General features: G+C 45.0%; 1 protein-coding gene and 1 pseudogene across 1 annotated transcript in view; both read left to right on the forward strand.

The window, feature by feature from the left end:
* LOC120842779 (enteropeptidase-like) overlaps positions 1 to 5,382 on the forward strand; it is a 33,255-nt gene extending 27,873 nt beyond the window's left edge. Inside the window, exons 5-6 of the mRNA XM_040213955.1 lie at positions 1,140 to 1,399; positions 5,101 to 5,382. Coding sequence (XP_040069889.1) covers positions 1,140 to 1,399; positions 5,101 to 5,382 — 542 coding nt within the window. The remainder of the gene's footprint in view (positions 1 to 1,139; positions 1,400 to 5,100) is intronic.
* Positions 5,383 to 6,490: 1,108 nt separating this feature from the next.
* Positions 6,491 to 7,078, forward strand: LOC120842801 (annotated as a pseudogene).
* The last annotated feature ends 17,515 nt before the right edge of the window (positions 7,079 to 24,593 follow it).

Raw genomic sequence — 24,593 nt, forward strand, 5'->3', positions numbered from 1 at the left:
TGAATGGCAGCTGGTGTGAAGGAAGGGATTGGTTTTGCCGTCGCCTGCATTGTTGTGAGGATACGTCTTGTGTATGTTTTTGTTCGGACTGTGAACTATGGGTTGGACAATCCAGCTTCACCATCTTTTGAGCTCAATCTGCCTGATACATATCACGTTCGTACCCTGTGTTTTGTCCTTGAGAGTGTGCCATTGGCGGGTTTGGTTTCCTTTCCGTGGCTTCTCTTTGCCCGCTTCTTCTTCAGGGGGGCCATATACAAATTAAGTCTATGGCAATAAAATTTCAGCTTTGTTTGAGGTATCGTTTCTTCTTCCTGCCCTGTTTTCTGCCTTCACCGCAGCCTCGGTTAATTAAACAGTTATGAAACGTAACGTGTCAAGAGATGGCAGAGCTTGCGATCGTGTCATAATTTCAGGAAATAGGAATTGATAGAGTAAATGGCGCTATAAACTTTCTCCCTCGTGATTAACTTGAGTCGCCACAAGCGGATACTTATAATTTAAGAGTACTAAAGATTCAAGGCCCTACACCGGCTCATTAAAAATCAGAAGCAAAGAAAAACTTGTCATCAAACCGTGCATGTAAAGAGCTCTACTTTTAAAGAAGTTTAAACTTGTCTTAATAATTCTGAACAATCCGAAGATCACAGGTGTATGTTGAGTGTGCAGTGCATCCGAAACCAGCCAAAGCTCCCCACAACCAACAGAAAAATTCATGACGCACGCATGACTCTCGTTAGACAAATTCTCTGTTCACCGGGTTTTCTCAGAATTATCAAAGCAAGTTTAATTCTGTTTTTGAGCAAACGTATTATTCGGAAAACTAAAAGCCTAAACGTATTCTTTTTACTATTTTTTTTAAAGCCCGTTTATATATTAAACTTTATTTACGAACTTGTAACTCTTTCGTAAACAATGTATTTTTTTTGTGTGGCTAAACCTATATATCAATCCCAATTGTTTTTGCAAATGTATAGTTTTATATTTTTACTTTGCGTACACATGTTCAGTTATATTAACCTCCACGTTACAAATATTAAACGATTACAAATCGGATATAGGCCACCCAAAGAACGGTGAAAAATTATTTATCGGTGCACATTCCTAATAAGAATCTTAAGTTTTACAATTTTTTTCAGAGTATGATTTTTTTTCCGTTGAGACGGATGAATCATTAAACGAACCAAATGAAGACCTCAAAGGTTCCGTGGATTCCGAGAGCTCAGCAGAAGAAACGAACGATACGTCATCATCGGAACAGGTTGGCTTTTTGGGATTTTTTCACCCAGAAACCTTGATGGAAAGAAATATATCCTTAATTACTAACGAACAGTGCGAACGACAACTTGCCACAACTGTTCCAAATTGCATCCTATGCTCCAAAGGGGGAACATGTTCTGTAAGTATGAATTATTATATCATTTCCGAAAAATAAAATTTATTTGGTCGACAACTGCGGGAAAAACTAAATGACTCCTCGTACCGAGAGACACGCGCATGCATTTGAAACTAATTTGAACTACGGCTTTTTCGCCTGAAAAAATCTACAAAAAATTCACTGCATTTTTGGATGTACAATATTTGAAGAACCCGACTCAACTCGGAAAATCTGACATATTGGTTCAGTTTCCCGCTGAAAGAAAGTTTGTTAATGGGAACTTCGGATTAAACAAGAGGCATAGGAATTTGAGCTAAAACTCTTTAAAAATGTATTGGACTGATCCCTTCTAAAACAACCTGAAAACGCTATGTTTGTTTTCGTACTTTTATCCAGTAGATGTTCTCCCAATTGGCAAGTTAACATTGCGACATTCCTGGCACCAGACTTCGAGAATGTTTGAAGTGTAAAGAAATCTAAAGAATTGCACAGAGCTCATCTTGCGTTACAGCTGCTGACCAAAACAGTTGCAGTCCTTATTGAAGACTAGTATGAAACGATAAAAAAAACGTCCCATGAAAAAAAATAAGAAAAAACACGGGCTATTGGCCCAGATAAATGGACTCTGCATCGTAGAAAGCCGGAACTCAGTGAGAACATGACGGTAGTAGTGCGCTAATGCATAATGTTAAAAGCAGGATGTTACTTGCATAAAATAGTTGCAGGAAATGAACAACAAATAGGGGATGACGTCCAGGTAAGCTTAATATTTATAAAAGCAAAAATTAACATCTCAAAGGCCTGTAGCATTAGTTTTAGTATTAAATGAATTAACTTGTCAGCAAAGAAAAAACACAGCAAACATTGCCTTATTTGATAGAGAAAACAGTTCAGAAAACACAGACCACGAAGAGGAACATAAACGAAAGGTCAATGCTGTATGTTGGTGGTCTGTGTTTTCTAAGCTTTTTCCCCATCATGTATAACGTCAACCAACTGGCCGAATTTCCCACCTTAAAATTGTTTTACTACTTGTTGACAATTGTTAAATAAATTCAACAAATGCCCACACTGCCATTTCCTTGAATTTACAAATATTTGTCTTAGGTGGGCGTCGGCTCACAAACAAATGTAATTTTTCTCTCGTTCCTTTTGTTGAAGGTAATGCGATCTCAAACTTCGGCGTTCTCTCATTAGCACTAGCGTTGCATCCTCATGAAGTTTCAACTTTCGGCGATGCGTAGTTTATTTGCACAACCCTTAAAACCAGGTGCCGCATTTTCTAAATTGAACGCGGTACAATAGTGACACGAGCCCTATAGAGCGAGGATCAGTGGCCTTAGCTGTCGATTGTTTCCTGAACATTTTGGCAAGAAGAAACAAAGCAGAAACTTACAACATGATGGATGCGGACGGAAATGATAAATGTAAGCAAGGCTGTGCCTCTGAATTCAGCTTTCGACAACGTCTCAGTGAAGTATTCACGATCCGGTGTTGCAACCATTAGAGCTGGCCAAAGCTTATAATTGTGAACATCGAAAAAAGAAACGAATATATTTCTTTTGAAACTTTTCAAATATAAAGCGTTATCCATTGAGACCCTTCCGAGTGCCTTTCTGAAGGCGAACGAAAATTTACTGTGCATCAGCAGATGGGGTAGAAGCAGATAGAGCATTATACATGTTGGTTGATTTGGATACAAATATACTTGTCTTAGAAATAGAACGAGAGTGGAACGAGTGCTGTCTTCCCCATTTAATAACAAGGCTTGGCGGGCATCAAATAAGGCAGAAACCGTCACGGCAAGTTAGCTAATTCACTAAAATCTAATATTTCACTTTAAGTAATTGTTTTATGAATGTTGCAATCGCAGCATCGGTGGCAAGCAATATAGGAGGCCACACAAATTTAAAAGAAATTGCAAAAAGATAATGGCTTTTTAGGCGTCGATCAATCTTCCTTATCGCTTCCTGTTTTTCTTTTTTTTTCTGTGGGGAAGGGGGGAGGGGAAATGGAAGGGCAGATTTGAACGTGCGCGAAGAAATTACGCCGCAAACGTCCGCAATGACGCTTAGGAGAATGCACGTGTTCAATTCAGTCACGTGATTACTAGTTCAGCAGCACATCCACGATGAATGCGCCGTCGACACTGTGGCGTAAGAGTGACATGACTGAAAAGACTGCGTCACCCTTCTAGGCAGCATTGCGAGCAGGGCTTCGGCGCTCTATAAAAGCGCAATATTAAAATCTGGCAAAAAAAGAAACTGAAAAACGATCAATAGATTTCTCAAAAACCCTGTCTTTTTAAATGCATTAAATTGGTAATGACTCTGAGAGGTATTCTAGTAAAGATTGCAATCGTTACATGCTTTGTAAAACCGATTCCTAAAATATTGAACTATACTAGTATTCGCCGCCTTATTGTGACGTTTATTTCACCCTATGTCCACTCAGCTTGACAAGTTAAAGCTGAAGACAACAGCCGTGTAACTCTCGCCTTTAAAAAAAATCTGTTCAAGTAAAACTTAAACACCCTGTGAAAGAAAACAGGAATTCACCAGAGTTCAGTCAGAGGAGCCACTGCACGCATTCTCACGTGCTTCCCCCTGCTTGGAGAGGTTGTCGGACAGCACTCGCGAAAAAGAATTCTGTTGTATTTTTAAACCATTGGTAAAAACAGCAATGACGTGTGCTTTGGAGTAGAGTTGTGGTACTTCTAGCCTCACCTACGGGGTTCGGGAAACTGAAAGTCACATGGTGACTTGTCCGGAATGTAATCTGGATAGGGGAAACCTCGCACAATACCTGGGCTAATGCATCCAGTACAATGGTCGCAACATAATGACCAGCGTTATTGTGTAACAAAAAAATACCATAAGAGAGCCGTGGAGCGTCTCTTATTCGCAATGTCTCCATGCAGCGTGCCCAACGGGCTCCTAAATGTAGTGTTTAGCGCATGATTCTCCAAATGGCTTTATGCAGCGTGCCCAACGGGCTCCAAAATGTAGTGTTTAGCACATGATTTTCAAGTCAGGCACTTTGAATTTTCCCAGAAAAAGCCCTTGGTCATCAGGCTCACCTTAAACGGACACCAAATTGCACCTACCCTGTTGTCAATGGCGTCCACTATGAACCAGAATTGCGGAGAAGTTGAATGATTTCTCTCTTGTACGTTTGTCTGTACTCATCCCGTTAAGTTCAACGTCATCGGTCTCCTCGTTGGCCTGTCTACGTGACGCGACATAAACAGGTTTCGTTTATTCACGTCTTAGAAATAATTTATTATACTTCTTTTTGAATTTGATAAAACGATAGAGAGTACGTTCGGAAAGTTTTAAGTAATATTGCCGTATACCCCAGAAAGCATGCTATCTCGGTATGACCACTCTTCTAGAAAAAGATACAAATGACGTACAATCTTTTCCGCATGCAGATTGCAAATTGGTGTCCCCAAGCGAAAATGTTGACCCAGGGCGGCAACCGTTTTTACTTCAGCAATTGTTCTTTTTTTTTTCTTATTTACCAGAACGTAGTGGCCAAAAACGTATACATATATTGCAAAAAAAAATGTTACGAAAAAGTGAAGGCAGTTAGTATGGCTTGAGACACCAATTTGCTGCCCTGAATCAGCTGGAGGAATTTATTCCGATGATATCTCCGCTTTATTTATCTAAGTTTTCCGAAAATAATCCAACAATGAATCGTTTTTTTATTGTTTTCAGGGAGACAGCGGAGGACCTTTGATGTACGAAAAAGGAGGACAATGGTTTCTTGCTGCTATTCATTCTGTAGGCGGTAGTTGCTACCACCCTTCTCTGCCATCACTACATGTTAGGGTGTCACACCTTGTTGACAGGTTTATTTTACCCGTCATGCAGGATTCGCAATCAACGAAACATAACTTTTGTATCGAGGACGAGGCTCGAAAGGAATGTGTAACTGCATTTTATAATTCTTACAACATCTCAATAGATGATTCAGCAGTAGACGACGAAACTACCTAACTAACGTTAACAGGTTATCATATACTCTTGTCATATATCTTTAATTCACCTCTAATAAAGAACCTTTCAAGCAAGCTTTTTGGAACTAATTGACAACAGTGAAAATTAACAAACTAAACATCAGAGTTTACTCAAAGGTTTGTGTTGATATTGTTGGAACGTTCTTTATTCCCCTGTTATATATAATATATGTATATGTATACCATACACACATATAATGCACCGTTGTCGTCTCCATGGTGCGAGCCTAACGATCCGCTATTGCTGTCACGACGGTCTGAGTGGCTGTTGTCCCAGCGCATTTGGCTGCTGCTAAGTCGTCCCCCGGGGCCGTCGTCTTCGTAGACGGACTCCGCCAGCTTTGTCGACAGCAGGGAGACAATCGCCTTGTCACGACTGGTGGGCAGAATCCAATCGACATACGTCGCCGGACGGATCTCGTCCGGGAGTTCCTCCAGTTTGGTTTCCCGAAGGCGAGCGTGGCGCTTGCGCCCCCAGAAAATAAGGGCAGTTGTCGCGGTCCTGCGGCACCGGCGGCACGCCCCCTCGTGGGGGTCGTCGTTGAAGAAGTTACGGCGCAGCGCCGGGGATAGGAGAATGTTGGTCGCGATGCGACGGACGAGGGTCTGAGTGCTCCTCAGTAGGGTCCTTCGGCATCGGAGGAACGGGACGCAACTGCTCGTTTGGGCGCTCCTCCTGTTCCTCACGTAGGTGCCGCAGGGTTCTCCGCCTTCGCTGTTTAGCACATTTCTTGACGGCAAACGGGTCGGCCGGGCCGCCTGCCCCGCCGGCTGAGTTGTGGAATACGTTCGGCGCGGATGCCATCTGGCGAACTGCTGCTCGCGCCTCGCTGTGGGCCCACTCGTTGCCATCGATGCTCGCATGTCCAGGCATCCAGAAAATAGTAGCTTGGATGTCGAGCTTGTTTCGAAAATCTAGGAACGCGGCGAGCAACTCGCCGACTATTTTCGTGTATGTTGAGGGGCTCCCGCACGCTCGTGTGCAAGTTTCGTACGCGCGGGTCGAGTCGGTGAACAGTAGGAGCCTGTGTGGGATGTCTGTTGGTGCAAAAGTTTAAAGAACCCACTGGGATGCTCGGAGGAGTGCCATGAGTTCCGCTTGCGTAGTGTCGACGTCTTCAGTGGTCGAAACTGCAGCCGCGTTTGGAATGCTATGGATAGTGTCGACCCACGCGACCGCCTGAACGTGCTTGGGGGTTATGTCCTCTCCTTCGCCGTCGTCGCCGGCAGTCGACACCAAGGTTTCCGCCATGCCAGTGTAGATGATGGCGTGCGTAGGCGGTGATTTTTGCGGGACGCTACGTGTGTGCGCTTTGGCAAACAGTTTGCGTCGCTCCAAGTTAGTCGGTCCAGGTCCCATGTTACGGGGGAGGGGTTTTCCGTCGGTAAGCGTGACCGAGGCGCCCAACGGAGGAGGTGAGTGGGTGTCTGCCGGGCGGACGTCCAGACTGGGAGACACGCGGAGCTCTTCGAATATGGAAAGCCCAGCTGTCGAGCTGCTGAGGCGGTCTCTCTAAGGGAGGAGCGCCTGTTCGGCGAGTTCCAAAAGGAGGTTCATGCCGCAGTGTGCGTGCAGCTCCCAGAGGGGCTTGAGCTTAGGCAGTCCGGTGAGAATGCGGATGGCATCGCGATTGAGTTTCTCGAGTTGCTCCGCCTGCCTGGGCGCGATGACGTGACAGGTATAGCAGTAGAGGATACTGGATTCAAGGAGCGCCGTGACGAGCTGGCGCGTTTCTCTCTCCCGCGTGCCCCACTGGAGGTGTCTGATTGTACGGATGAGGCGGAGGAAGGATCTGCACTGCAAGGCGACTTTCGTCACCCACGTGGTGCCTTTCCCATCTTCAAATCAAATCAAATCAAATCTTTTTATTCTCCAGAAATTCTGGAGGGGAGCCTAGGCAAAAAGCTGTTCAAGAACAGCTTGACTGGGCTCAGGCTCCCCCGTTTACAGGCAGCAGCATTCAATAGAGAAAACAAAGAATGAATACACAGTACGCACACATATAGATACATGAAAATAAATGCTACAATTCATTCAAAAAATGAAAATACAATAAAAAACAACTAAATAAAATACGACAAGATGTCTTTCTTGCTAGCCGAATATATATCTATGTTCTTGGTGAGATATGTATTTAACAAAGATGGAAGAATATGCCGCAGGGATTGCAGATTATAGTTTGTACGTGACCGAGGGATAGCCCAAAACTATGTACGACGTGTGCTGACGATGCTGAGGCTTTCAGTTAATTGCGAAATACAATATAAGAATTCAATAACTGATGGCGGTGCGAAACGAATGGAACACATCAGGCGGTATTCATACAAATGCTTAATAGGAAGGATATTATACTTAGTAAACAGAGGTTCAGTGTGATCAAGATAATGTACTTACGCAATGTGTCGTAAGACCTTTTTCTGGAGCAAAAATAATTTATTTATATTTGTTTTAGTTGTAGTAGCCCAGATGAGATGACAGTAATTCAAATGAGACTGAAATAAATCGAGAAATATTTTTAACTTAACATGAAGTGGCAAAATACCGCGACAACGAGCAAATACACCGACAATACGAGACAGTTTCGAAATCAAAAAGTTTACATGAGCGTCCCAGGTCACATGTTCGGAAAAGTATACACCTAATATTTTGTGCTGGTTAACGATTTCTATTTCCGAATTGCCAAGTAGAATTGGGCTATGAGTTAAGATAGACTCATTTACAGATCTAAAAATAATTGCTTTGCATTTCTTCGCATTAATCCTGAGCGCGTTAGCCTCTGACCATAAAAAGAAGTTCTGAAGAACAGAATTAGCGCGACATATTAATTCATCGGCACTATCCGCAGAAAAAAAAGGCTTGTATCATCGGCATAAATGATGAACTGTGCTTGGTTATCAACGTTTACAATGTCGTTGATGTAAACATTAAACAGAAAGGGCCCAAGTACACTTCCTTGAGGTACCCCACAAGGAACGTCTTGAAAAGAGGAAGCATGATTATTAATGACAACAGACTGTTTACGATCTTTTAAGTATGACTCAAGTAGCTTATGGGGTACGCCACGGACACCATAGTAGTCTAGTTTTGCCAGCAATGTTTTATGATTTAACACGTCGAAAGCTTTAGAAAAGTCGATGAACACGCCTAATGTAAGCAACCTTTTTTCTATACCTTGTAATATAATTTCTTTTTGCAGCAGTAAAGCTGTCTCGGTGGATTTACCTTTCCTAAATCCAAATTGAAATTCTGTTAATACAGACTGTTTAAGAAAAAAGTCATTGAGGCGCATAAAGATAATTTTCTCAAGTGCCTTAGAAAACACAGGTAGCACCGATATAGGCCTGTAGTTGGTGACAACGTTTGAGTCACCACCTTTATATATTACTGAAACTTTAGCCAATTTCATATTAGTGGGAAATTTACCTGACGATAAAGACAGATTATATATGTGTGTTAGGCAGGGTACAATGATATCCATCACGAATATTTGTCGTCAGTTGGGGCTAGAAAAAAGGTATGGCTACTACGCGTGAGCTTCAAAAGGGCATCGTCATTATAAGGTTTGGGTTGCAGATTTAGAAAACCCGTGTTGAAATATTCCGCCAAAGGCCCACCAAACATAACTTGGCCATCAAGTTTTAATTCGCCTATGCGAGGAGGAATCTTACTACGATTCAGGACTTTGTTAATCATTTTCCATATAATATCAGGGCGTTTTTTAGTAGCATCCTCGAACTTGCGCTTATAGTACAACGTCTTCGCTTTCCGGAGTTCAGACGTAAGGACGTTCCGAACTTTTTTAAAAGTTAACAGCTTGTTGTTATCTCTCGATGTGAGAAACGATTTGTATAGGCGGGCTTTTTTTTTTTGCATCGTTTTAATATGTATGGGTGTCACCCAAGGTTTTCTTATTTTGTTGGTCACAGTTATAGTTTTAAATGGAAAATGTAAATTGTAAAGTCTTTGAGGACCATTTAAAAACTCGATGTACGCATCATCCACATACAGCTTAGAATGAACTGAGCTCCAATTATGGTCCAAAACTGCATTTCTGAAGGCCAGCAGGCAACTATCTGACATGTTCCTGAAGGTGACCGTAGCCTTTGCAACCTTTCTTTTCAGGTCATGATTAAACAGAGACAAAAAATTGGAAGATGATCGCTAATATCAGCACACATGGTTCCAGAAGCGTGTAGTTTTGTAATGCAATTCGTGATGAAAAGATCAATTGCATTAGATGTGGTCTGGGTGATCCTAGTAGCTGACGTGATTATATTAACAAACCCACTTGAGCTGAGCACATTTTTGAGCTCAATAGTTTGAAAAGAATCATCTAGAACGTTAACGTTGAAGTCTCCTCCCATAACTACGCTAAACTTGTTAATCGAAACATGTTCAAAAAAGCGATCGAGAAAAGCGATAAATTTTCGAAAGTCTCCCGATGGTGGGCGATACAAAACAGTTATGATGTAGTTTCCTATTTTTAGGCTTAAAACCTCTTAGTCACTTGTTAGTCCTGAAAAAGTGTTCAACAGCTCGCATTCAAGGGAAGTATTTACGTAAATTGACACGCCTCCCCCTCTCTTATCCTGACGGTTTAAGAAATAGTGCTTGTAACCGGGTAAAACCAACATGTCAGCATCCTGCTGATACCAGGTTTCTGAGAACATTATTATCTCAAATGACACGCGGCATCGGTTCAAAAAGGATGTTATAGCGTCATGTTTATTTTTTACAGATCGCGCATTCAAGTGAAAAATACGGGTAAAATTTCCAGCTAGCAGACACTGACTAAGGTCTTCAGGCAAGACAAGTTCAAAGTACTCCATTTGAGACGACATGCAAAAAGATGAAAAGAATGACATAAGCAGGAAGCTGGACTAACAAATCTTATCAACTGCAGCTTCATTATCAAATGTGATTACTGAAGCGCTTTCGTTCTTACGGGCAAACATCTTGCCGTTCCGCACCCATACGAACTTCCAGTTACATTGGCGTTTTTTTGCGATCGCTTTACCAAGAGTTCGCTTCAGGGCCTGGCAAAGATGCTCATTTACGAACACGGGTTCCTCCGAGCCAAGCCCTAAGGTTGTGTTTGTAAGACGCATTTTCTTTGCTTTTACGAGAACAGCATCCCGTTTGCTGCGGCTCACGAACTGTACAATTATGTTCGATTTGCCAGAGTCCCGGGTTGGTACACGATGGCAAATGGCAACATCAGCCCGTACAATAGGTTCTCCAATCGATTCCCCCAACTTAGCAATTACGTCAGTGAGCTCTTCGTGCTCGCTCCTTATGACGCCTTTAGTTTCAAGATTTATATTCCTGGAGTATTGTTCGGCTTCTGTAAGCCGATCCTGGCAGTCACTTAGGCGTTTTTCCATTTCTTCACATTTCCTTGAAAGAGCTCCATTTTCTCTTTTTAGTTAGGAATTTTCTTTCAAGACCGTTTCAAGCTTCTTTTTTATGTCCTCGAACTTAAGGTTCATAAAGTCCATGCTATCTTTTACTCCCTTAAAGTCCGTTCGCATGTCACGGATATCACTGCGAATATCCCGTTCCAGAGTAACCCTGAAAGTTTTCCATTCATTGCGAAGTTCGTCTTTAAGCTCATTTAAAATTTTAGAAATATCTTTAGACATTACGTCTTGGCTCACAACAGCCAGAAAACAAACAAACACAGACAACAGCTGTGGCAGCAGCGACGGTACACTTTCTAAGGAGGAAGCAACAAGAAGTCGAGCAAACCTGCAAAGATGGTCAGGCTATAGCGTCGATATTTTGTGCCGCCGCTGCTGCCAAGTGTCTGGAAGACCGGGTGCGTCCTCCTTTTACAGGGCCGAGTCGCTGATGTGTGTAGATCCGTCCAATGGCCTGCTGGGTTGATGAAGTGCGTGGTCACGCTGACAGCTGAGCCACGTGTCTGTAGAGCAGCGAGACGAGATGCAGCACCGGGGACGGGGATCGTGTTGCGCAAGCAGAAAGGCAAACTGCAAGGATGGTCAGGCCATAGCGTCGATATTTCGTGCCGCCGCTGCAGCCAAGTGTCTGGAAGACCGGTTGCGTCCTCCTTTTACAGGGCCAAGTCGCTGATGTGTGTAGATCCGTCCAATGGCCTGCTGGGTTGATGAAGTGCGTGGTCACGCTGACAGCTGAGCCACGTGTCTGCAGAGCAGCGAGACGAGATGCAGCACCGGGGACGGGGATCGTGTTGCGCCAGCAGAAAGGCAAACTGCAAAGATGGTCAGGCTATAGCGTCGATATTTCATGCCGCCGCTGCTTCCAAGTGTCTTGATCTTGATCTATGTAGGCTCCAGGATCCGAATGAAGGAACGGAGGTTCGGGCGAGTTGGTTGTTCATGACTGACAAGGAAACAGCGCACCTTCAAAACAAGCACTCTAAAGATTTCATGCACCCAAAAGAAAGAGCCACTTACACAGCGCTGACTGACAACTCTAGGTTATATTTACAATTTTCGTTTTCGTCTTTCTTTGTGGACTAAGGTTTCTATGGCGAAAAATTGCCCTTTTCCTCTTCCTTCTTCTTTCTGTGTTTTTATAATACGAAGATAAACCATGAAATTACTGTGCGGCTAAGTACTCTAGTTCTATTTTAGATAACATCATGGAAGAAGTGCTGACACATCTCTCCTCTTGTCTGGCAATGTTCTCTGCTTCCATGATTTCTCTTGTTAGCTTGTCGCAGTTCCTGCCTAACACTGTGCATTTCTCCAGCTGCGCTGAGGAGCCAAAGTCTCGACAGAGAATTCCCAGGAGTCCGGAGTTCTTGTTGGTGATAGTGCAGTTGTGCTCACGAAGGTGATCGTTGACGCACCGTCCGGTCTGTCCTATGTATTGTCGTCCACAGGATAGAGGGAAGGTGTAGACCACCTTTTCGGTACACTGTACGAAGTTGTTTTTATGTTTCTTCGTGCACCTGATTGTGGGACTTGTGGGTGTGTTTACTCTCTTGCACAGGCTATGACGTTTGTAAGGGGCTGAGAAGACGATTTCCAGGTTAACTCTATCAGCTATTTTCTTTAGACCGTGGGAAATGTTGTGCATATATGGCACAATGATCTTTTTTTTTTCCTGTCTTTTTCTTTTTGTTTAATGTGGTCCCCTTGCTTGATGTCCTTGATGAGTCTTTCGGCCACTGTTGTTAGTAAGGAGTTTGGATATCCTGCACATTTTAATCGAGAGACTTGGCCGTTGAAGCTTGTTTGCATGGAATGGCAGCATGATTTTGTAAGTGCGTTGTTGAGACTTAACCGCGCAATGCTCCGCTTAACAAGTTTCGAGTGCGCCGAGTTCAAAAATAGGAGCGGCTTTTCCCCCCTGGGCTCATAGGACCAGCAGATATGATAAGGTAAAATAAAAAGTCGCAGATCCAGGAATCTTAACGAGTGTTCAACTGGAAGTTCGTGCGTAATGTCTAAAGGGTTCATGCAGCCTTTAAAGCTGTCTAGAACTTCGGCAACTATGGTTGTAAAGTCGTGATCATCGGTTTCTAGCACGATTAAATAATGGTCAATATACCGGAAGACTTTGATAACTTTGGAAGTTTCCAAGGTGGTGCTGTAACTGCCTGTCTTGGTGGACAAGATAGAGGTCGCTAAGGACAGGGGCAATGCATGATCCTATGCAAACTCCCTGCTTTTGTAGGTATGTGTGACCATCCCAGGTAGCGAACGTGGATTTGAGATAGAGGTTAATCAAGTTCAAAAATTCACCTTGGGGTATGCCTGATGCATTCTGGAATGCAATAGTCCCATAGGTGTCTATGCGCTCCTCGATGCACTGTAGAAGACGGTCTTGGGGAATGGCATAGTAGAGGTCCTTAACATCGATGGAGAACACTTGTAGATTTTCCGGGACTGATGCTAATGGAAGAAGGTTAAGACGTCGTAGGAGCTTCTGATCAGGTACGGATAGTCAACGGTTAGCATATTCAATCTTTCTTGTAAATATAAGGCCACAGACGTTTGCTACGTTCCTCTTTCAGAAATGATAATTCTAAGGGGGCACTCTGTTTTATGAGTTTTTGCGCTGAAGAATAATTCTAGGCCCAACTTTTTACTGCGATCAATATAGGAGCAGAGCTGTTTTAAATCTTGCAATTGGCAAAATTGTTTTGCTTCCCTTTTCACTTTTTTCAGAGAAGTCTCGTTGCGGCTGCAGAAAACAGATACAATTGCTGTTAATGCCTTTTCTCGAAATGTGTTCTCCCGCATGAGGGCAAAGCCTCCTTCCTTGTCAGCGGGACTCAGATATAGTGAGTGCTTTTTTGGGGTATGTTTATACCTTCTTGATGGGTAGCGGAGTAACTGATGGCTTTTTCCGGAGAAGTATGTCCACTCCTTCAGAGGTGCGCCGATCAGTCTCGGCCTCTGGCGCTCGTCTTGACACTTGCCTGACGATGGAAAGTAGCTCTGGTTTCGTCTTCTTAGGTTCCACCGCGAACTTCGGGCCTAGACTGAGAACATGCTGCACAGAGTCCGCTAAATGAATGTCGCCTATTGTGCGCACTGGGTTACTCGAAACAGTTTCTTTCTTCGGCGTGTTGATGCGGAGGTGCCATAGAGTGAGTCTCCACAGATGTACAGTCATGTTTTCTGTTAAGGAGACGTAATCGATCAATATTCCTCTTCCGAAGGGATGGTTCCTGTTCTCACGCAGTTGTAAGAACAGGCAGTTTCGCTAGTGCCGTGTCTGCCGATGCCCTTCGGCTTGAAGTATTTTGCAGATCCTTTTTCCATGGCCTACGGATGGCACGAAATCTCCAAATAGGGCCTTGACCTCAGGAGGCAACATTTGTACTCGTATACAGTACCCTAACAAACTCAGCCCCCAACAAACTTCATAGCCTGTGCAAGAGAGTAAACACACCCACAAGTCCCACAGTCAGCTGGACGGTGCAAGAAACACATTTAGGTGATGACTCTCTGTCCGACTCGGCGACCACATTATGTTCGGCGCACTGAGCGCGCTTCACTCGCACGGGGATCGATGGCGCCCAAGTATAGAGGGGCTTGTGAAGGCTTGTATAGAGGGCTTGTGAAGGAAATTATGCATTCTTTACTTTGTCCCTGTGTGCGGTGTGGTGAAATGATGAATCTTTGTTTGCGCACTGGCACTGATTGCCTTTTCCCCTGTGCGGTTGCTGTTTTACTTTAAACGAGAACATTGGGAGGATGACTCAACGTGACAAAAAATTTCGTATAAATACAATACTTCAAGACTCAATCTACTGGGCTTTCAATAATTTAGAGTGATTTAAAATAATCCCGTTATACAGCTGGGTCGTGCACGCATGTTTTTTCCGACAGCATGTTTTTTTTAACAGTTCCGTAAATTGTTTACACACATTGCGTGGTTTTATAGGAGGTCCGGGGATTTTTCGCCACCCTGCTCCTCCCTTCTTATTGAAAAAAATAAATTCTAATATTGTTACATAGTGGGGCCAAAGCAATTCTTTACATGCGCAGAAAGGTATTAGCATTACAAATGGTTTATACATACGATGTCAACTGGTACTGAGGTAGCTACAAACCATGTGAGCAGAACATTTTTTTATTATGACATATTGACTGAAATGATAACACAGTGACTGAAAGTCAAACAGCAGTAGCGTTTATATGATATAAATCATTTTTCATCTAGACACTCCCAATATGGGGTCACCCCGTTTTACAGGTCTTACATGTATTGCATGTAACGTGTAAGGTACTTCGAGCAGGAAAATGCTCGGAACAGCGTCTACAGACAGCAGGGCCTTCTTTGCAGCTTGGAGGAGAACTCTCCCACTGACCTCAGCATGGCACCATTTCGATATCAGTTCGTCGGGGATATGCTTAGCACAAGCATGATAACTAGGCAGGAACTTGCGATCGGCCCTCGGGAGTGCACGACGCCACTGGTCCAGGCGAACGTCATTTCATGGAGCTTTAAACAAGGCCACTCGCTGTGCACAGTTCCGGTACCCCGAATTGCAGTTGGTAACAAAGCAGGTATTTCCCATCCTTGTAGCAAGGGGCCATGAAACGAATTTCGGGCTGGGATAAATGATTTTAAATTGGGACTTTACTAATCGCATATCGTTTAGTTGGCCAAAAGAAAAGGGTAAAAAGTCAAAAGCCAGCTTTTCGCTACGAACATCTGAAAACATAGCGGACTATTTCGTACCTTCTTTCCTTCGAAAGCTCTCCGCCTTTTCACTATGATATATCCGCAATTCCCAAAGCGCGTCAGCGGTGCCAGCCTGACGTCAGCCGAGCATAGCTCAGGTATTGGACACGAAAACTGCGTCACTCGGACGTGTGCGCTCGTCAACAATCAATCTGTCGACGAATATTTGGATTCGCGTTCGTGACCAGTGAGTGCCCTGACGGAACTTATCGTCACTGGCGAATGACAAGTTCTATGGTGTCCATAAAAATCACGGTGGAAGCTAGGAGTCATCGCACCGGTGCCGAAGAATGTCACGACGACGGGATTTCACAATTCGCGTTTTAGTTGAGGATTAAAGCTAAGGAGGAAGAAGTAGGAAAATCGTTTCATGACCCCTTTATAGCCTAACTCTTTTCTTCTTCGGGTTAAAGCTCACCTTTGTGCGCGATGGTGGCACCTGTGATCGACACAGCACCAAAGCAAAACACGAGGCCAGCCACCGGCTGCACACCACCGCCACACCAACACACCGCGAAAAAGGCGAGCACGCTACGCCGCCGACACCGTGGCCGCCGAAAAGGGACCTCATAAACACGGTGCTCATAGTTCAGCGCCCTCCGCGGCGGCGCGGACCTAACTACTCCTGGTTCGAGGCTAGCTCCGAACACGATCTGGTCGCTCGCTCCCCGCGGGAAGAGCGGCCAGAGTCATCACCTAAATGTATTTCTTCCAGCGTGGTCAGGTGCACGAAGAAACATAAAAACAGCTTCGTACAGTGTACCGAAAAGGCGGTCTACTCCTAACTCTATCCTGTGGACGGTAATACATAAAACAGACCGGACGGTGCGTCAACGATGGTCTTCGTGAGCACAACTGCACTATCACCAACAAAAACTCCGGACACCTGGGAATTCACTGTCGAGACTGCACTCTTAAAAAAAAAGGTCAGCATAGTCCTCCTTAAATGGAGGAACGAGTCTGATACATATGTTCCTTCAGAAATGGAGCAACTTTGCCGCCTTCAACAAGGGAGGAAAGTTGTTCCTCCGTCGAATCGGAGGCTCATTTCAAAATGGCGGCTCCAAATCCAGCGCCTATTGTAGGTCCTTTCGGCACGCTATCGACGATCCACCAGTTCCACCGCAACGCAAAGTGTTCCGATAGTCACCGGAGAGGCAAATGCCTCCCGCCGACTGGCGGTCTGCCACTGCTTGGTCGGCAACACTAGACAGAAAAGCACCGTGTTCACCGCCTAACAGCGACCAAACCCACCCAAGTCGAGCCGACAGTTCCAGGGCGTGATGAGCACCGAATCACCACAAAACACGAGCTTTGCACGTGGTATATTTATTGGTAAATCCGACTGCCCGTGCAGGTGAGGAAATCCGCGCCCCGAATCATATTTCGCGTCGTGAACAAAAAAAAAAAAGGCACACAAATTTGCCGAAACGCATCGCCACAATGGTCAGTCAATTTCGCGTCACTTACCCGTGCTCGTTCTCATATCGCAATTACTCCGTCAAAATTCCCAAACAACGGATAGGAGCTCTAGGACCGATCGTAATCCTACGTAACCGATACGGTGCACCGAAGGATTCTTTACAACTCGCCAAAAGTATGCTACCGGCTGATGCGAACCTCGGGTACCTCAGGCGAAAGGAAATACGAAGACAGTTGCACCGTCCACGGCCAGATGGCGCGCCCAAGCAAACTCCGCCTCTAGCGACAGCGTTGGGCTTCTCGTCAACACGCGAGACAGCCAATACTACTGAAGCCTTTTCGAAGACCATCCAGCAGACGAAAAGACGACTGGAGGATTGGTGGCATCATACACAACACAGGGGGCGCTGAATTCACCCCCAGGCTTGGGCACGATTATTCGAGCCCGCCCGTTATAAAGGGAGCAGCCGCAGTATCATCAACATCATCATAAGCACTGGATATATAAATTATATATAAACGTTTAAAGCAAACTACTCCAGGTGGCGCTGTTACCGCCCAATTCAATATTTATAAGAAAAACAATGTCTTACTCTAGTGACGCCCAAATCCACTTCCACGCTCCCCATTGCTTCGCACGGGAAGTCTCTTAGTACATATACATTACGCACACAATGCACTGAACAACATGGACACATACATGGCAACATTATAACAGCACATACATATATAACGCACAACACAACCCCTCATCACTGACACCAACGGTTGCACCAGTGGTATATATACCGGGCAAATTTAAGGCACCTACTTCCGGAATGACTGCCCAAGAAGGAATAATATTGCAAAAACATTACAGCTCTCGCACGAATATCTGCCGATAAGAATGTTTTAATCGTTCGAAGGCATATATCTCCAAGTGGAATGTAAGCTTAAACATAGTAATTATTTGGTGTAGTCGATAAAACAACCCCAACCGCCGGCACAAAAAAAAAAAAAGAAGAATACACGCATATGGGTGAGCGCTGGTGCGCGCTGGTGTGTCCACTTCCCCGCGTAGCAGCTCCGACCGCCCAGATATGCGTCCAGAAAGTTCAGAACGACGCGAGACAGTCTTGTTTTCTGTTGCTAGTCGAGAGAAAAACAAGAATAAAGGCTGAACCGTATGTAAGCGATTAAGCGAATGACGGTGACAGCGACGAGAGTCGGCGACGAGCGACGGAGATCTCCCACGGTCGCTCGCCACGCGGTCGCTCGTCGCGTACCGCTCGGTTTTGGATTTCTAAAAGTCGTCACTCATCGCCTTGGTCGCTCGCTCCCGTCGCTTTCATGCGGTTTGCCCCACCGCGCTACTGACCGAGCGCCAGCGAAGCGGGTCGCCGTACGTCGCCTGTCCTGTTGCTCGCCGAATCGCTTTCATGCGGTTTATACTTGAGACATCACCGTCGCTCGTCGACGACTCTCGTCGCTTGTGCCGTCACTCGCAAAATCGCTTACATGCGGTTGAGAAATGAAGTGCAAGCGCGCGAATAGCTTTCATCGGTGCTCATCGTGCGTGAGAGCTCGAGTTTCTTTACCTTTAAAAAGCTGTGGGGCGTTACGGTGACGCGTCGACGATCGCTGCAATACTTTCGCGTGAAGCTCAGGTGTAGCACCAGGCAAAATGGGTACCGCAGGTTCTCACGTCGTAATTGTTTTCAAGGTTTCTGATTATGGCATTTCTGAAGGAAGATTGAGGTAAGGAAACTAGAGGCAGAAGTATTCGAAATGTGCCATTACGTTTTCATAATGCTTCTGGGAGCTAGCGAAAACCCAAACAAGACAGCGAACCCCCAGCTCAAGGTCTGCTGCACTGCGTGACAGTCCTGGCAGCCTGGCGTTAGGGTGACCACCCGTCCCGCGACTCGCGGGACTGTCCCGCATTGAGCGCTCGTGTCCCGCGTCCCGCGAGAAAGTCTCAAATCTTCAAAATGTCCCGCATTTCATACTGTAGTAAAATTCACTTTGCAACTCATGGCGCTGCCGAACAACGGGGCATGGGGAAGCGTGGATGTCGCTGGTAATCGTGTGAATCGCAATGGTACACCATTTTTTATCCGAGCACTGTGGGAAGCAACCGTCGTTCTTTCAGGAGAACCGACGCGAATGCTCCGTTGTGCATCTCCCATTGGCAAAACATTCTAAGAAGAATTGCTCACCAAAAGTTTCAATGTAACATATTGCAATTATTTTGAAATCACTGTGTCAACGCGAAAAGGTTGCTGTGGATTTTTGTTTTAGTGAAGGCAGCCATACAAGGCAAAAAGCCTACAACTCACAACGGTCGAAAAAGAATATAATGTTAAAAATTTGTGTAGGACCATGTTGATAAAAGTAAGCGCTGACCGGAAACAATAACCCGAAATAGATTTACTGTTTCTTATTTCCATTTGATGCATTGAGTTCTGATACAGTCGATATTTATATTTTCAACATCGACACATTATTAACACTTTTGGCATAAAAGATATATCACTGGGAGTGAAAATTAATTGAGCTTAATGGGCGCAATACAATTAGCAGTCCTCCAGCTACGGCTCTGGCACTACATTTATAAATGCCCGCTAAATATTCCTGTGTCGATTTATTGGCGGGGGTCAGGCAGTTTTGACCTTCCCTTTTAAACTCTGCTTGTGCAACCTCTCAAAGGTACCAAAGCCTGGTCGCAATGCAGGAAGGAACAGTCAAGATGTAGTCATGCAGTGCTACAGTTTAGCGTCTTAGTTTTGTCTTGTTTACCAAGCGGGGTGTTCATGTTTACACTCAGTACACAACTGAGTACTTCCCCAAACATCTTATGCTAAGTCAATCTTAACTTATCACCCCGTCTCAATCACATCAATCCTCTGTAGAACCTTAAAAATACTCCTTAACCGTGCTGTATTAAAGACCCCTGCAACTACTTTTTGACTTCTTTTTAATCTGCACCGAACCTGAGCGCACTGAACGTAGTAACTTAATGAAACTTTTCTTTTCTCGAAATTCGCTTTCTTTTAAAAGTTATAGGCAAATTAAAATTACGAAAACAACTAAAAAATAACCTCCTTCATGATGTCCTTGGTCGCCTGAGTGGCCGTGAAATAGAGGAGGGGTAGTGAGCTCAGCGACCGCTCACGGCTGCCGCACTCCGAGCCGACGGCTCGAGAGGGCGCCGCTAAAGCATGTTCTGGATAGGCTGTATGAAGCGGGTAGCCAGGGCGGCTCGCATTGCATTTGCTGCGCGATTAAACGCTAATTCAGCATGACACTTCATTGGCCACAAATGACAGCAAACACAGGGTAAAGATCAGTTCAGAACGGGAGCCACTTCGCGCTGCCATACTGCCAAAAGCCAAATCGCAAACCAAACCTGCGCCGAAGGCCTTCGGAACGCTCGGAACCGGTCGGATACTCGCACCGGTATACCACCGCAGTGCCGCCGCATATATCCGGGACCTTTCTACGCTCGCCGCTCGTCGGTGCCTGATGCCCTGATCCCATGCACTACCCCTTTCTAGTATGCGCCGCCTTTTTTACCGCTTGGTGGCAGGTATGTCAACGGATCATTTCTTGTTTCCGTACTTTATAAACCGCATTTGCTTATTTTCTGGTCTAAAATACTGAACAAAAACTACTTTCATGAACAATTGAACGGTTTGCGCCACTTATAATTTGTATTTCAACTATAAAAAAAGCTTTGCGTGGCTCTGACCAGTAGTTAGGCCAGGACCAAAGACCTCACATATCGCGCGCTTTCGGCACCGCGGGTCGCCCTCGTCAGTTGAGGTGGTTTCCGCATCGTCCGGTTAAAATGTGACGCACTGATATTTAGTTACTCTCTTCGTGCCTGCTGGCTTGCCCGAACCCCAAGAGACGTGGAAACCGGAATAAAGTTAGACGATTAAATATGATTGCAAGGGCCCTTAAATTTTATGGAGCAGAATGACATACTCTTGCAGTCCCATCACGGCTTACTGCCAAATTGCAGCTATACGAGACTGCCCTTGCCACGTTTATGCATTACATCAGTGGCAGTATTGTTGTCCTGTGTTGTATACTGTGCGCCACCAGTCATCATCACGGTGTTTTTAGAAGAACACGTAAAGCCAGATTGAGGCCGAACGAACATGTGTGTCTCGTGGTGTTGGCCGGGTCCCATGATGTAATAGTATGTATTCTCCTTTCTTGAATAATTTCCTATTTTATTAAACATAGTTTCCCATCTTTTAACAATTCAAAAGTGGGATGAGCTGCTCCTCATTCCTACCTTACGGTGAGTGAGCGAGACTTTGCAATTCGTCAAATCAGTGGTGCGAGGCCTGACATCGGAACAAGATCCAGATATTGCGACAAGGGGAGTTGACCTCACTTTGATACCCGTGATCTTACTGACTGTGATCTGTGATCATGCAATGGGAAGCAAAAACAAAAAGTGACTCGCGAGGTCAATGCAGGCGTGATAAAGATGATATGGCCCGAGTGCTACGACGAAATCAAGATCTCCATGCGGGTAACTCCGGGTAACTCGGATATCTCCATGCGGGTAACTCCGGATGCGTTAAATGCGATTCTCAAGTTCACCGCAAGTGATGGTGACATCGCCACAAAACGAGTGGATTACCGAGTTTATCCACATCACTGAGTTAGTAAGGTGGGACGAGGAAAAAAAGATAACCGGGGCCAAATTGAAGCTAACAGGACCGGTGTCACTGGCTGCAATCCTTGGGCGAAGCTTGCAAGACGACCGTCCTGGGAAGCCGCTTTTCGAGACGCTTACGTCTGCCTACTATCGAAAACTGAACAGTGCACAATCATAGAACGCCGAGTGCAACAGAAGGGAGAACACCACGAAACCTATGTTCACGACAAAGAAAAGCTTTGCATTTGCCCGGGACTAAATTTAGAGGAGACGAAGGCGGAGATTATAACGGGACTACCATTGAGTGAACTCAGCTATGCCATGCGAAATCGATGTCACCTTTCTATTAACGACCTTTTACGTGATATTAACAGCTACGAGCGTTTCCAGAAGAATCGCGACGCAAGATTCCTGACGGACCATACACAACAAGACGAACGAGGCCACAACAAACTTCGAAAGCCAAGTTGTCGTCATCAGCTGAGGATGACGATTCCAACCATGCCCGGAATAAGGGGCCGAAATGTTTCAATTGTCAGAAATTTGGCCACATTGCACGATATTGCCCGGATTCAGAACGGGAGAAAATGTGCACTCGCTGTGGGGATCAAGGACACAGTACAAATAACTGTCATGAGTAAAGAGAAAATGCACTACAAGTGGTCAAGGATAAAGACCGGCACAAAATTTGTAGGTCGTCACAAGTGTTCAAATCAGTGAACATTGATGGAGAACCAACAGCTGCTCTTCTGGACACCGGTGCGCACATCAACCTGATCAAGACGAAACTTGCCACCCAGCTAGGCAAAAAAAGTAGCAGTTCCTAGCCGAAAGGAACAAGTATGTGGCGTAAGCGGAACATGCAAAACATTAGGGGAGATCCAAGCCGACCTTGAAGTAGACAGAACATTTTTCAAGGCTGTGAGAATGCAGGTGGTTTTAGACAACATTTTCACGGGCCCTGACATCATCGTGGGAACAGACGTCATTGACACAGCAAACGTTGTGCTACTTCAGAAAGAGGGAACGATTATGCTGCTAGATGAACGAGACTCCATTTCTCAAAAAAATCAAGGTTGTCCATGATGATATGCGAGTTGCGTTGTCCACCATAGGGTCAAGCATGACAAAAACACTGTACAATGGGTCACACTTCTTTCAGATTATGACAAACAAAACAGTCATAATGCCTTATAGCTGGGGAGGACGAGATGGACTACCTGTGCGAGTTAAAGGACGGGGATACAAGTCTTCCTATCGTGAACGTCACCAACTCTGACATCATCCTCAAGAAGGGCCAGACAGTTAAGTGTGGAGACCTGGTCGAACTTCAGCATACCGATGAGCTAATGCTTTCACAACGTGTAGTCCACTACGTTTTAGTGTGGAAAGGAGGGCCTGTCTACAATCAACATGGAAAAGAACAAGGTTGGACCGTCTGTGACAAAGGGACACAAGAAAGAAATCTGTGAGATGTTGAACAAAAAGTGTAAATGCTTTGCAAAGAGCACCAAAAAACTGGGATGCATCACTGTTGCGGCCATAACTATACAGGAGAAACCAGGGAGTTCAGCCGTGGGTTGACCGATCCTTACCGCGCATCATCACCAGAGTGGCAACTTACTTTGGCAAATCACCCACGAGCTTAAGACCAATGAACTCGTAAGGGACAGCAAGTCGGAGTACAGCAGTTCAGTGATCCTAGTTAAAAACGAAGCAGAAGAAAAAATCATAGTCAAAAAGAAAACAAGAAGAAAAGCAAGAAAACAGCCAAAGCGTTTCCAAGACGTGACAAACTCTAACTTACTGAGGACATCCAGCAACTCAAATTTGGCCGATTGTTGTCGTGTGGCGTATAGTGTGTGCCAACAATCATCATCATGGTGTTTTTAGAAGAGCATCTGATGCCAGCACGAGACCGAACAAACATGTCTGTCTCGTGATGTTGGACGGGTCCCATGATATACTATGCATTCTCCTTTCTTTAATTATTTTATATTTTACTGAACATATTTTCTCAACTTTTACAGTATCGACAGTCGCATTCCTGCTGAGTAATGGGCTTGACATGCTCGATCACACCGTCCTGGTCAGAAAAGCCGCTTGGGTTGGTGTCCGAGGCTCACTACTACTTTGGTTGACTCGCTTTATGGTGGGTCATACCCAACGCGTGCTACCATCGGTCAATGTCCCAACGCTATCCAGCTCTTTCTGGAGTTTCACAAGGCTCCGTACTTGGCCCAACTTTTTCCTTGTTCTATGTTAACGACATGCCGCAAAACAATAACACCCTACTTAAACAGTATGCAGACGACAGGTCCATTGTCCCCCGCATCTCTTCTCCCGACTTGTCCATCTGCCTTCAAGGCTACATCAATTGCTTTTCAGAGTGGGCGCATGCAAACTGCCTGGCCATGAGTGAGGGTAAGAGCATAGTGATGCGCTTTTACAACACCAAGACTACCAGTATTCCCCTATACACTATCTCAAAATCCCCCTTATGGAAGGTACAAAGCGCATCAATTCTTGGGGCAACGCTTGTGATGTTTGTACACCAGCAATGGACTTATCTCTCCACATTTCAAACATAGTGGCTAAAGTTTTGTGCACTTTGGGCTTTGTGACATGGTTGTCGAAATTCTGCGGTTTTTCAAAACTTGCTTTACACGGCACTTGTTCTACCAAAGTTGGAGCACTGCACGTATGTGTGGCACTGATACCGAATCCACTTGACTTACCAGCTGGAGGATGTGCAACGCCATGCCATTTGGACACTGTTCACTTGTCTCGACCGCTGACATAATACGCTTCTATCATACAAAACGTGGTTGCAGCATTGGAAGTGGCAGACGGAAAAGCACCGCTACACTGCGACTCCTGTTGCCCTCCAATTGCTGCACCTTGGACCGGTCGCTCAAAGGCT

The sequence above is a fragment of the Ixodes scapularis genome, unplaced genomic scaffold (assembly GCF_016920785.2).
Source record: "Ixodes scapularis isolate PalLabHiFi unplaced genomic scaffold, ASM1692078v2 PGA_scaffold1__304_contigs__length_218370807, whole genome shotgun sequence".
NCBI lineage: Eukaryota > Metazoa > Arthropoda > Arachnida > Ixodida > Ixodidae > Ixodes > Ixodes scapularis.